Raw genomic sequence first — 15270 nt, 5'->3', positions numbered from 1 at the left:
GCACTGGCAAAGCTGTTGCGACGTGATGACGTCACAGGCGTCGTTTTCCGAGATCTGCCATTCCGTGGGCGACTTTCCACCATTCCAGTTCGTGCCTGGCCTGACTGGAGTCGTGAAATTGGAAGATTTGGAAGTTTTTAAACTTTTGCTACTGAGTATATAACATAAAAGTATCCATATACAGTTTGTATCATTTGGATGGTTTGATTTTAACGGATCATTAATTATCCAGGGTTAAATGGTGTGTTTATGTCGCCAATGACTTTGTCATTGATATGATAAATATGCTCTTAAACATGTAGGCGAAACCTTGGACCAAGTAGATCTCGTGCCTAGAGTGCGTCGTGGACAAATGCTGTACATGCAGCTTAACGATAATGGCATATGGGCCATTACATTTGCATGACGCCACACAGGCAGCACAATTTGCCTCGATCATAGATCGATCATGCCGAGATAGACGGGGTAACGAGATCCGCGTTTTAGCAGGACTGTCCGTCCAGTGCAGATGGCTCGAAATTAATAATGTTTAGATATACCCTTCAGAAACGTCCGGGAACATGATATTGAACAATATTCAATTTGGATTGGACGTATAAGTGTTAACAGACTTTTCAAAGACAGACGTCTTATAACACGCCACTATTTCTCTTTATCACTACCCCTTTCCACGTGCACATCGCAGTTGCCCCGTACACGTATATGTGTGTGTCTTTCTTGATTTTAGCGGTTTTCAAGCTGGTCGATAAATCACTGTAGACCATTTACTTTGACAATCATCTTATGTCACATTCTTGATAATGTTTCGCTCTAACCGCGCTTTTCGTTTGAAAAAGAAAATCGTACAAATGCAAATTACACGTCATACCCTACATTTTCTGAAGTGTATATTACATATCTTATCATGTTGATTCGTTGGTTTGTTGTCTGCACTATTTCGCCAATATGACGGCGGTCTGTATACAGTCGTGTCTAGATCAGATAATCCAGTGATCAACGTCATGAGCATTCTGCGCTATTTAGATACGATGACGAATCAGCAAGTATATCCATTCGATACTGTTATTCGCCTCTCACAACATGCCTGGGTTGCTGAAGGCCAATTCTCACCCGAATGTTTACGGGTCTCTCTCACTGGGAAAACACACACCTCATGTCCACGTCAGGCACAAGTATCAGTATTTTCTACCACCAGGTGATTGACTGTACACAGTTTAGCTGCGAGTATCACCGCATCTGACGATTGTTAATGTACAGTCCTTGAAGGTACCGTTGACGGGTACGACCCCTCTTTCTTGATATACATTAATATGTATTTAAATGTTGAGAACTGAATATTGTAGCTGTGTTTCGGACCATCAGCAAATAGTAAAATAAAGTGATAATATCTATATACGAAGTACAGCATTGATTCCTTCAAATCCGTATAATACCCGGTATCACTGCCTTTTATCTACTATATTCCTCAACACAACAGTGGATATAAGCGTAAATATTTTTATTCGGTACTCCAACATGTAGCAACATGAGGTAAATCGAAGGGTTTGGTTAAAGTTGCATTTACAAATTAAACATTACATTTCAACTGTTTGTGAATGCATTACGAAGGCTTTTGTTCAGTAATTATGACAAAACCAAATACGACACGTGGAATAAACAATGTACCAGACAGCTCTCATTACATAATACTCTCATCAACTTTTGACAAGGGTAACCATATAATTTAATATACCTCATATTATAGTATAACATTATATTCGTAGCATACCATATAATAAGGATCAGCTTTGATTATTATGGACAAATAGAAATGTCCTTAGACAAAGGGAAGTACTATTTACAGTTCTGCATGTAGAGCTAACACACATTACACAGCTCATTCAACACTATATAACATTTTTTATTAAATGTCATTTTTTAGACTTACCTGGTAGAAAGCCAACATTGCCCACTTAAGTGGCGATTACTCAATTTCTCTCATAACACAGTCTACACAAAGTAGAGACGCGAGGTCAACATACGTGCGGTAGGTCACCCAGGTCACGAGATGACCTGTACCCGTCATTCCCATACCCAACGAGGCAGGCAAATAAAACCCTCATGGGGGAGGCTGGGCGGGAACATCCGACTGTTGGCATTTAATTGTCGGCTTTCTACCGAGTAAGTATAAAAAATGACATTTAATAAAGAATGTTATATTTCTTACATACTTATCAGGTAAGAAAGCCAACATTGCCCAGTAGGGCACAGAGGAGGAGGGCTGAGAGCATGGACGCGAGACCTCGCCCGTAAAGAAGATCCAAGAAACCCTGAGGGGAGCGACCTTGCTGTAGCATCCGTTCCCGCCCTAGAGGGCGGGTAGGACATGAACCGCTGACCGGACACCTCCACTAAGGAGGGGAGAGCGGACGGCAACCCCGGAAGGGAAACCCAATACGATAAAAGACAGCTCAACACCGAAGGAGTGGAGAGAAGCAACAGGATTGTTTATTTAACGCAAAAAGGGGGGAGCTGAGTTTAGTTTTACGCCGCACTCAGCAATATTCCAGCCATATGGCGGCCGTTCGTAATTAATCGAGTCTGGACAAGACAATCCAGTAATCAACAACATGAGAATCGATCTGCGCATTTGGGAACCGATGGCATGTGTCAACCAAGTCAGAGAGCCTGACCACCGGATCCCGTTAGTCGCCTTTTACGACAAGCATAGTGGCCCTTGATGGCAAGCATGGGTTGCTGAAGGCCTTTTCTACCCCGGGACCTTCACGGGTGTCCTTGGATACGAAGGCATTGAAGGCTTCCGTATCCAGTATGGCGCGTAGGTATTGGAGAGAGGTGGATGGTGCTAGATCTGACTTCACTAGCCACCCTAGACGTTGAAGGAGGTGGATGACGAGTTCCCATTGCACCTCGAGAATGGAGGGTTGTGAGCGAACCCACCATCCAGGTACATGAGGAATTGTACCTGGAGTTCATGGAGGAACTGGACGACGGTTTGGGTGACACGAGTGAACAGCCATGGGGCGGAGGAAATCCCGAAAGGGAGGACATTCCATTGGAAGTGCCTGCCGCCCAGGATGAAAAGGAGGTACCTGCGATCCGTCAAGTGAATGGGGATGTACAGATACACATCCTGGAGGTAGAGGGACACCATGTTGTCCGTGGGCTCCAGCAACCGAAGGACTGATGGAATGGTCAAGAGTCGAAAATAAGGCGGCTGTTCGAGGTAGGAGGAGTTGAACTCCTTCAAGTCGTGTATCAGCCGCCATTTCCCCGAGTTGCGTTTGGGCCTGACAAACCAGGGGAATAGAACCTGGGAATCAGATCCTGAAGGGGGATTTCCTGAACTGCCCCCTTGGAGACGAGAGACTCCACCTGTTCTAAGGTGAGTTGGAACCTGAGTCCATCGGACGTTCCACTGGGGAGCAGGTTAGAGGGGGCGGAGAGGCGATCAGGATGCGGAAGCCCCGCTCCAGGATCCGACACACGAGCGGGCCCAGTCCTAGCTGACGCCAGTTCGGGACAAAGAGGCTCAGTCGGCCGTCAACAGGCCCTTCGAGCGGAGAAATGATGGTGGTGGAAGGACTGGCGGGCACCAAGAGTCAATTCTTCTTGGGGGTCCACTTACCCTTGGTCCGCTTCAGGGGAGTGCCCTTGCTGGGGGTTTGGAACCGTACAAAGTGTCTGCGGACACTGAGGCGTGATGGAGGGAGTCCCTAATCACTGGAGGGAGCTTAGTGCGCCCCAGGAAGCCATCCCGTCTGAGGTTGATAATGCCGTTCGAAATCCTAGCAGCCGACAGGGTGACTTGTCCCACTCCGCCAAATGCCCCATACAGTGGCTCGCCTCCAGACGCCACTCGAGAGATGTCCGGGACCAAGGAGGGTAGATCTAGCGGAATGGGCGAGTTCGCCACCGGAAGCGTAATCCTCCTTTTATCCGAAAGGACGAGCTGAGAGATAAGGCGACCTGGTCTGGCGGAGGCAACAGTCTCCTTCAATTCCATAGCAGCTGCTTCGAGGAAGCGGTGCAGAGGGAGGACCTTCCGAGGGTAGAGAACAGAGTCTTCAGGGCAGAAAGACTCTTCTCTCGCCCTAGAAGTGGCCGAAGGTTGGTCCTCTACCTCCGCCAACACCACGCCAGTGTATTCGGCAATAGCCTCCAGCCTAAAAGCAGAGTCAGAGACTGGAGGGTTAGGTTCCGTAAGGACAGGGTCGCTGTCATCCTCCACCTCCTCCGGCGGGATGGGAATAAGAGGAGGGTCTCTTGTGTCAATGAACTTCCGAGGAGGGGAGGACCTACCTGGAAGGAAAGACCGTGGGGGAGTGAACAATCGGAGGCCGCCGCGGAGGCAACGGGGCGGAGTGGAGAGGGTTCAGGGGAGACTCACGGCTTGGGAAGACCAAGGCGTTGGTCGAGGATAGACTCTACTAGCCCTTAGAACGGGAGCTCCCCTCTGGCATAATCGTAATGGGTCCGACCCCAGTTCTAACTGAGCGTCAAACTGCCTCCACGTGAATAACTAGTTCCTCTGAGGCGGAGGGAGAAGGAGGGCGGAGGGGGGAGGGAGGCACCGATCGTCTGGACGCCGCCAAAGATTCGGGCGAACCTGTGGAAGGCGCCGCTTCTTTCCGGTGAGACTCCCTCTCACTCTTCTTAAGTAGAGGACCCGTGAAGGTCCCGGGGTAGAATAGGCCTTCAGCAACCCATGCTTGCCATAAAAGGCGACTCAGCTTGTCGTAAGAGGCGACTAACGGGATCGGGTGGTCAGGCTCGCTGACTTGGTTGACGCGTGTCATCGGTTCCCAAATGCGCAGATCGATGCTCATGTTGTTGATCACTGGATTGTCTGGTCCAGACTTGATTATTTACAGACCGCCGCCATATAGCTGTAATATTGCTGAGTGCGGCGTAAAACTAAACTCACTCACTCACTCACTCTTAAGTAGAGCCAGGTACTAACAAAAGGTCCGCCCAGGCGAAGGGGTCGCCTGTCCTCCTTCTCTCCGCACTGAGGCGGAGGGACATCTCTCGAGTGGCGTCTCTCCGCACAGAGGCGGAGGGATTCGATAGTTAAGGGAACTAACGGGGGGATAACGACAGTCAACTGACGAAGGGTTCGTCAAGGCGGAAGGTCCGCCTATCCGGTTATCCGTCCAAGCGCACGAGCTACACAAGCGCGAGAGTCCCGTGTAGCATGTGCAGAAGGAGCGCCGGCTGACTAGTGAATCGACAGCAGGCCTAACAAACAACAATTACAAGAAGGAGAAAACTGGGTGTCCTACCGCCCGTATGTTGACCTCTCTACTTTGTGTAAATTGTGTTATGAGAGAAATTGAGTATGTGCCACTCAAGTGGGAAATGTTGGCTTTCTTACCTGATAAGTACGTAAAAAATATAATATACAGGTTACGCTCAATAGATCACATTGGGCAAAATCACCTGTGCAATATTTCATATTACAGACACAGTCTGTTGACATTAATATTGCACATTTCGCCAGTTGTATAAAAGTAAAGCGCATAGATGGAAAACATATTTTGTTAATAACATTTCAAATTGTATATTAAGCATGTAGCCAGTTATACACAACGCAACATGCAGCACAGACAGTCAATATTATATACACGATCTCATACTGCACTTATAGCCAGTTATACACAACATACATCGCAGACAGCCAATATCATACACAAGATCTCATACAGCACTTCTCACACTTATTCTCAACATACACTGCAGACAGCCAATATCATACACAAGATCTCATACTGCACGTATAATCAGTTATTCACAACATACAGCGCAGACAACCAATATCATGCATGTACACAAGATCACATACTGCACATAAAGCCACAGTCTAATTTCTAGACTGACGCTTAGTTCCTGAATACAAATATTTTTATGTGAATTTAAATTTTACAAATTTAAAAGGAGTCCCAGCGATAATGGAGATTCTGAAGAAACCTAGGGATTTGACACTACAGAAGGGGCGTGTCCTGATATGTGGTTATCTATAATCTCGTCCTTGTTTTATTGTACAATTCTTCAAGGTACCGATGCCCACTTTCCTTAGATCTTGATATGTGGGCGTATTTACCTTTTGGGGCAAGAATTGTCGCTATGTTCCTTCTGAATAGTTTAAGAAGAATCAAACCAATAGTTGACTGGTCATAACGATGACATTTCCCATATTTCCGTGTGTGTCTGGAACACACGAAGAGTCTCGAGGCTCCGCGATGACACATACAATTCGGATCTACCGCACATGCTACCCAAGGATCCATGATGAGTCTTCGCACAAATGGTTGATTATGAAGAAGTATGAAGTTTGCCTCGATTTCTTGATACATGGAGTAGTGACATGGATCAGTATTGAAGTAGGAAAACAATTGCATCGAGGTGTGCTGAGCAAATGGGAATTTTACGGAGGACATTACAACTCCTGTTGTTTTGAGTCTCTGGAACATTTCTAGTGGGTTATGTGTCGTGAACCGAACAGACGAGTCCATCCAAATGACATGTTCTGCTGAGTCAAAATGAGCCTGAAAAGGATAAGAAAATGAAAAATTCACACCTACATTTTAAAGCAATGGTGAACAGAAATTTCCCTGGTACACTTGTATGTGCCCCATCTCAACAGGACGAAAACCTGGCCATTTGACAAATATTTAACCATATTATGACAATATAAAAGGATGTTCTGCAGATTTGAAAAGACCTCAAAATTGATACGTGTGTGTGTTGCAGACTAGCATCAGTATGAGACAAACGTATTTTAAAGGAAAAACGGTTCATTAATTATAATCATAAAACAGTGTCAGGAGTCGAGAGAAGTCATTTTGAATAATAGACTTTCCACACATTGTAGACCTTCATGGGCTTTCTTGGATATGCTTGTTTGGGGTCTGTATGACAGACTAGAGAAACAAAATTGAATATATTGTAAAGTCTGTAGTGTTAAAATCGGTATACTAAATAAAGGCAGGAAACCAGTGCTAGAATCTGATCACAATGGGTAGGTGGATTTCCTTAGGTGGACATGGTTATACTTACTTGCAGTATCAAGGGCTTCCATGTGTAACACCGCAGGTTGGCAAACCGGTTTGGCAGACGATCAAAAGGGAATTGTGTCACCACTGCCTTGCTGAAGTTTTGCAGCTACAAGATAATGTACAGTGGTAATTATTGTTACAGCTGTAGAAACAGAATTACGTTTTGTTTTACAGTGCCCATTTATGACGAATTAAGGCGATGATTTTCGCTAACACATTGGAAATATTTATTAGATCATAAACTATATCTACTTTTTACATCAGCCAATGCATGTATCATTGAAAGCTTAGGCACCTGTGCGGCGCTTCATCACTGTTTATCTTCTTGTACATTTTTAATTTTTATCCTGCGACCCCTTTACCGCAATAAATTCATTCATTCATTTTACACCCATAAATCGCTGCGTGTGTGTGTGTGTGTGAGAGAGAGAGAGAGAGAGAGACAGAGAGAGAGACACATACACACAGAGAGAGAGAGAGAGAGAGAGAGAGAGATGTAGGATAGTGCAAATACATGTGACCCTAAACGTAAAGGGAAACTTTGAAGGTAAAAGAATCTCAAGGGATAGCAACAAATAAGACTACCTGTGGTTTGTTGGAACATCCTTGTGTCGCATTACATTATCTGAGTGTTAACTCGTTTTGCTATACATGTTTGGCGCATGAGGAGACTGTCGGGATTAAGTGGTCAGACTCACTGACTTGGTTGATACATACCATTGTATCTCAAATGTTTAACCCATTAAATCGACGCTCATGCTGTTGATCACTGGATTGTCTGGTCCAGACTCTATTATCTACATATCGCCGCCGCCATATAGCTGAGGCGCAGAACTAAACTCACTCCCAACTCCTGGTCCAAATTATTATTTCCTGACAGCCGTCATACAGCTGGATTTTTTCTGAGTACAGCCAACATCATAACGAAAACCTATTGCCATTGGTCTACAAATGAATCAACTCACAAGTTCAACTTGATTCTTCTTTAACCCCATGTCGTAATAATAGAATGAGTAGTTCTTCAAATGGGGCAGAATGTTGTTGCTCAGTGTTTCTATCATGGCTTGAGACTCCGTGAAGTGATTTTCGGAAGCTGCTGTGAGGAACACATACTTCACTTTAACAGATGGAACGCCAAACACGTCCTTCAACATCTCCAGGGCACCAGCCTTTATTTTCGTCAATGGCGTGAGGATACTTTTTATATTATCGGTGCTGTTAGCAGCGGGAAGCGATGTAGAGCACTTTCTTGTGTCATCACATAGTTGTGCTGGAAAGTAGATAATGAGATGTAAAGTATCCAGTAAATGTTATTATACCTCCGGTCATTGCCTGCAATATGTCTTGAAAAATAAACATTAAATTATTACACAACATCAGAAAGTATTGAGAATTATGATGCATTTATAATACAGTGCACCTTTAAAACATGAGATAATTGTTGTGGCTGTTATGAGCATAGTTTAACGCCGCTTTCAGCAATGTCCTAGCAATATCAAGGCAGGAGACACAAAAAATATGGAGAATCAAACCGGAACCCTCGGCGTGACGAGCGAACTCTTTAACCACTAGGCTACCCCGCCACCCCCACATTCAGATGAAGTCAAGCTCGGAGTGGTGTGCTCAAACACTGTTAATGATTCAACGGTCTCCATCACTGAAGCAGTGTGGCAAATCACAGCAGATTGGTTTCAACGTCAAGGTTTCAATCTATATAATCCTATCATTACATTGGTGGACACAGTGCGTCCATGTCTGTTACTTGAGCAATTCCCATAGAACTGATGCGCAAAGTTAGGTGACTTACGTCCTTTTTCATGTCCGGTACAGTTGGAAATGGGATCCAGCTGAGACCATATCTTGTGTTTCTTCAACGCTGCAAATGACATTAACCTCACTAATTCCTGATAGGCTGTGGTGAATCAGAACTCATGTAAGTAGAATGGTATCAAATTTGAATTAAATTATCAAAGCAAGCACAACAAATGCTGTGTACATGGGCTTGACTGTCGACCAAGGAAAATGACTACCATTTGCAATATTAACAAAATCTTTTGCAATCATACACAGACAGAAAGGGTTGTTATTTCGTAGTATTACTAATGTATGTTACATACTGTGGCAAGAAAAATTATGTTAATTTCTTTAAGGAAAAGTGACTAAAAGGCTTCAAAAACACTTTGGTGATATATTTTGCATTAATGGGGTTGCCAAAGCTTCAATAAATGAAACATTAAATGTGGTTGGTTTGCTGTTTAACACTGCCCTGAACAATAGTCCAGCTCAATGACGGCACTGATATACAATAACATGTGTCAACCAAGTCAGCGAGTCCACACAATCCCGTCTGTCACTTCTTAACACAAGAACGGGTTCCTGAAGACCAATTCTAACCCGGATCTTCACATGCATACATGCACGTATTGATGTGGAAGTATCTCCACGTGGGATGCGCATACCTGCTATCTTCTGCCTATATAATGCCATTGACCTCTTTAGATTGTATGTGAAAAAACTGGCAGACAACAGATTCTTGTCTGAAATAAGATGACAATATGTAATTTCAATAGAAACATCAATACAGGATAAGTTACACAGGATAATATTTTCTGTTACTTGATTTGTACGCATGTACAAGTTCCGATTCATGCAAATCTTAGAGATAGCAACTTCTTTATTCTTTACCACGATTTCCTTTTTGTTTACCACTTCTTCGTGTGGATAATCCACATTTTCCACATGAAGAAGGGACAAGAACTAGTAAAGAAGTTGTTATGAGCAAGATTTGTCTTGTCTAACTATACAAACTTCTAAATAACTTAGCGGAATTTCAAGTTTCAATTATAATTGGATGTTATCATTTAGATACACCATAATACAAAAATGTACTGTATTAATATTAATATAACAGACTTTTTAAAAATATATATAGCGCTCAACAGTGTCTTGTTTGAATAAATGTACAATTTATATTAATAATCAAAGGAGTTCTTTGTACAAAAAGATAATACCTTCTATGTGAAGCACGCGAGATTCTTCCTTCACGGTGCCACGGTGGGTCGTCAGTTTAGATAGCTCTAGGAAAAAAAGCAACTTTACGTTCAGTACAGTGTCCGTTTAGAGGACCATCAATTTGACAATCTAGGGGGAACTCTTACAAAGCAATAGTTCTAAATTAAGATATGAAATTAAGATATTCGTTAATCACAATAACTGCATGCAGTGAATCACGTGCTTTGAAATGCAAGCCCACGGACATTATGAAGGAAAATTGAAACTTTGTGTAATCTAACGGTCTAATTTCATTACAAAGTCTCCACACCAACGAGACGCACACAACAAGGAACCTCATTCATCTCATTATGAGCAACAACAGGTGAAATTCCATAGAACTAAGGATGGAAAATGTAACCAAAAATCTCAGGGCACCAACCCGAACATACTCCTCAATCTAGCAACTCTTAAATACAACAAAGCGTCAAACGAACGCACGCACGAAAATAAAACCCCAGTATCGGAGAGAGTAATAAACTTCGTTACTGAACACAACTAAAATCAGCTAAAACCAAACACCAAACCACTCACGATATTTACACATATACTGAAAACTCCTAATATGAATATAAAAACTCTCCACCGTGTTAAGAAACACGCAAAAATATCTCCAAACGCAAGACCAGCTTTGATGCCCGAAGGACACACACAGGTCACATGACCAGGTACAAAACTCAGGTACCGATTCATAACGACCCTCCATATCACCCAGACAACCAGTCGAGCGCATGAAGTTATGGGAAAATTAATAGGCACAGTAACGTCAGGAAGATCCCTTCCCAAACACCAAAATGAAATTGCCATTCTCCCACTCAAAGCACTAAAATCAAATTCAACTGAGAAATTAAATTCTAAAAAAACACATGTGTTGTGTTTCGTTTACTGCCTGTGTTGTTCCTTCGAGCATATCATAGTTCTGTTGATAGCAATGATAATATCATTGCAGTAGTTAAGTTGACATGTTTCCGGTTTCCACGTGGGTTGAATGTACATTTCCACAAATTAATGTATGTCAGTTCAAAAGGGAAGACTTACCTAGGAAAGTATTTTCACTTGAGATCGTGAAGACATTTATGTACTGGTACAAGGAAACTCCACAAAAAGCGACGACCACGAACACTGAAATTTGCACATAGACAGTAATAGTTCATTTGATCTGTTGTTTACATATATCCTTCATTTAACATCCCGGCTTTGAATTTTTTTCACGTTGTTTTTATACATGTACATGTATCTACCTGCTTTATGTCATTTATTAAACTCTCCATACACACATCTAATATATGTTGCAGATATAGTATGACAAGATACTATTGTGAATTTTGATTGTAATTGTTTTCTCTCATTTATCACATATTAAATGTGACTATTAGAATCCATAACTGCAGATCCCAAGACAATTAGTGTTTTGTGAAGTCATCATGGGCAGTAATGCGGGCTTCAATGCTTCAATACTACTGATCAAAGAAGTCGTGGTCCATGCCGTCCCAATGTCGGACCACCTCTTCTTTCATTTCAGCACTATTTGTCATAGTTATATAGAACACGTGAGCAGATGGAAGTGAATGTCCCTCGAGAATATCTGTGTACTGCTCACTGTTCATATTCCCTTCAAATACACAGAGGGGCGTTGCCCCAAACACAGATATGACACACCACACGTAAAATTTCGAACTGTACTTTGTTTTTCAGTATATTAGGAAACAGTCACACAGAACTTTCATCTGAGAAAATCACATTGTGCCAGTTAAAATGTCTATGCTGTAAGCACCAGTGCAGCCTTCGCTCCTTTTGTTCAGGTTTTATGGTCGGTGAAGGAATTCCTCGACTTTTCTTTCAACCCATTGCATGCAGCTCACTTTTTGTCTCCTTACAGACAGCCACAGTTCGCCAAACAATCATACCCAGCCTTAAGTTTTCTAAATTAATTCGTTTGTTTTTAGAAACAAGAATACCATGTCGCCTCCTGCCACAGATAACTCTTCACAAACTAATGGAAAAGGATTAACGGAATAAAACCAATCACTTGATAGCTTGTCGATGTCGTTTATACTAGAAATCCAATTACACATGTTCCTAACATTCTTGCTAATTTCTGGTCATATTATATACGGAACCCGTGCGAGATACGGCTACTCTGTGGTGATGACCTAAATCATTGTATGACGAAATGAGTTCGTGTAATTCATTGATACGTTAGTCATGCTTCAGTCGCACTCATGTAAGTCGAATGTTTACGGTTTTAGATGGTTAGAAAGATACGTTTTATTATCAATTGAGACAAGACTCTAAAAACAAGATATGACTCTGCTGCGTTAACAAGTTTCATAAAATATCATGTCAAACAAATAAAACATTTTTCGACGAAAATGACGTCAAATTCCGTCCTCTCTCTTCCCCAGAAACCAAGTTATTTAAAAGAATATTTTTTTTATACCGCTATCGTTCTTTTTTTCAGCATCTTTATGTTCCTGCACGTTTTTTTTTCATGTCAAGTGAATTAAACCATATTTGTAATCAGTCTCTTTTGTAAATGCAGTGATTTGAGGACTGTAAATACTTGTTTTTTTTGTTCCATGTTCTGGTCCCGACGGACAGGTCCAGTTCCTCTTGAACGACGCAGGTAATTGTACTTTGTATGTGGAAGTGAAATAAACTACAAAACAACTGTGGAGTCGGACATAACATGTCTCATTCATGGCCCACAATGACAAGACGTTTTGGACACTTACACAGCATGCGGTATTTTGACATGTTTGGGCGACCATCCATCGAGAAGCAGTCAGGGTTGTTTATCTTGCTTTCCTGAAACAGGAAAAGAAATATGTTTAAATGAGATGCCGTGTATTTGTGTAAATTTACGAACCCGTTCAGATTCATCCGTTTATTAGGGTTCATGGAGCGTTTGACTGGAATGTCACCCGAGTTCTCTTGGTAAATAACAAGTTGTAATCCTTTAAAGAGAATGTAGAATTCAGTAAGTCAGTCATCAGTTAATAATGTTTCAATATCAATGGGGGGATCAATTGTGTTATACATAAACACTGTACATATACATGACATATTTTCAAACACTCAGTTTATATGCACATTTCAGCATGAATTAGCATCTAAACAGCTTGGATCCCTGAATGTACTGGTTAGAATGTATCTTCAGTAAAATATGCTTGTCGACATAGCGAGTCTGGACCAGACAATCCAGTGATCAACAACATGAGCATCGATCTGCGTAATTGGGAACCGATGACATGTGTCAACGAATTCAGCGAGCCTGACCACACGATCCCGTTAGTCGCCTCTTATGACAAGAACAGTCGCCTTTAATGTCAAGCATGGGTTGCTGAAGGCCTATTCTACCCCGGGACCTTCACGGGTCCATAACTATTAAGTCTTGCAGAACATCAACAGGTTTCAACATTATATTTCACTGAACATACCAATTCAATTCAGCATTGCAGATAATTGTAGTGAACCTGTTGCTTTCTTATACATGACTTATGCCTATCAAAGAAGATCAACGAACACGTCATCATTTTAATTTTGGAAACGCAGAAATTCTCCGCACTGTGAACACGTTTTGACAAAGGATTAGACAAAATTCAACATGCACCTGTCATGAATATATGCTAAGGATGAAAATATGAAAAATTGTTTTCGAAAAATTGCCCATGGGCGGGAATTTCTACTTTAGCTTAAAGCAAGTTTTTTAAAAAGTTTTTCGGAGATTGTAAATGAATGAAGCTATGTTTAAGTATCGTGACAGCCAAAAAACCAGCCAGCCATCTGATCATTGCCTCTGGTGTTTCAGAACTATACCACACTTATCAGAAACATGTGTTTCTTTTTTACACAAACATTAACAGAAGAAAATGTGCTGCTCGTGGATACATCTGGATCTCAGATCCAAGGCTCTTTATTATAAAACTGTAAAAGACTATATAACATGTGAACGTTACTTTTTTTTCTTCCAACCAATGTTTATACGCCAATTCTGAAATTCAGGACAACTAACCACCTTCTACCCACTGAGACCGACCGCTGGGAGGGTATAACAAGAGAACATAGAACATGTAAGTTATGCGACTCCCCAGCAACAGCCGATGAACTTCATTATTTACTGCGATGTAGTTACTTTAACGATATTAGACTAAAATATAGTCCTTGACGATACCTCAAGTGGAAAAATCTGGCTATCTTCAAGCAACTAATGTGTACAAAGAAAACAGCAGAACTGAAAAAGTTGTCGATGTTTTGTTAATTGTATACTACCTTTTAACACTAACTATGCCCCATCTTGTAATGTTCTATACAGTCCAATATTTTGTACTCTTGTACCACCGCTGGGTGGTTGAAGGAGAATAAAGAGGTTGAAGGGACGTAATGACTCGTATTCTCTCTTTGCCTGCATTTTAACTGCAAGCTGATCAGTCCAGTGTCTGCACAATTGGTCTGTTCTGTAAATGGAGTACACTTCCCACGTACCACCAAGGTCACTAAGCCTTCACACTGAACTCAATCCAAAATCATTAGCCATCTCAGTCATTAAAAGTAATCAACTATGACATGAGGTGTGTGTGTGTGTGTGTGCGCGCGTGCGTGCGTGCGTGCGTGCGTGTATAAAACAGCATGTTTAAATTCATAAACATCGTGGAATAAGAACAGTGCTACATTGAAGTGACGATTCACAAGCTGGAGGTCAGTGGGTCCATGAGACCAAAACGACGGAAATATCGGCAGCTAGGACTTGGGACTTGACTTTGACTTGGGACTTTACCTTGAGAAACATTCACTCACTGGTGCCTCCTCATCTGTTGTTTATAGTAATTCCATTTCTCATTTAGTGGGATTCTGAATGTAAACAAACTATACAGTTCTATGTATTCATGTATAATGCACAGTGCATATAGAGATGTTTCCTGGTGTGACTTTTTGTCAGTTTGCTGATTTAAAATTTTATCATAGTTGTCAGATAATTCATTTTGACGTGCGATATTGTGTATTCATGATGTTACATGCAAAATTAGGAAAAAGTGACATTTCACCATATTTTCCAACGCCTCATATTTGTGTGCTGTATGCAATAAATAAAATGTGATAAACTTTGTTTTATCAGCAAGTGTTGGCATACTTGCATTTCCACTACAGACGTTATTTTTAA

General features: G+C 41.9%; 1 protein-coding gene across 1 annotated transcript; it reads right to left on the bottom strand.

Annotated features, from left to right (window-relative positions):
- Positions 1-6017: 6017 nt before the first annotated feature.
- Positions 6018-14520, bottom strand: LOC137255396 (uncharacterized). The gene is made up of 9 exons (XM_067792839.1): positions 14440-14520; positions 12845-12917; positions 11148-11231; positions 10070-10135; positions 9518-9595; positions 8866-8934; positions 8024-8328; positions 7060-7164; positions 6018-6548 (listed from the first exon to the last, which is right to left on the bottom strand). Exons 1-9 carry the CDS (start codon positions 14518-14520, stop codon positions 6018-6020), a joined length of 1392 nt encoding a protein of 463 aa, XP_067648940.1.
- Positions 14521-15270: the final 750 nt, after the last annotated feature.

Source organism: Haliotis asinina, chromosome 11 (assembly GCF_037392515.1).
Source record: "Haliotis asinina isolate JCU_RB_2024 chromosome 11, JCU_Hal_asi_v2, whole genome shotgun sequence".
NCBI classification, from domain to species: domain Eukaryota; kingdom Metazoa; phylum Mollusca; class Gastropoda; order Lepetellida; family Haliotidae; genus Haliotis; species Haliotis asinina.
Note: the sequence above shows the minus strand (reverse complement) of the source record. Positions and strands in the feature narration are given on the sequence as shown.

Excerpts from the sequence above, each read along its gene's own strand:
- LOC137255396 (XM_067792839.1), bottom strand. The coding sequence starts at position 14,520 with ATGCAGGCAAAGAGAGAATACGAGTCATTACGTCCCTTCAACCTCTTT. Across the intron at positions 7,165-8,023 it reads AGAAGAATCAAGTTGAACTT|CTGCAAAACTTCAGCAAGGC; the intron begins GTGAGTTGATTC and ends ATTATCTTGTAG. Across the intron at positions 6,549-7,059 it reads GGAAGCCCTTGATACTGCAA|GCTCATTTTGACTCAGCAGA; the intron begins GTAAGTATAACC and ends TATCCTTTTCAG.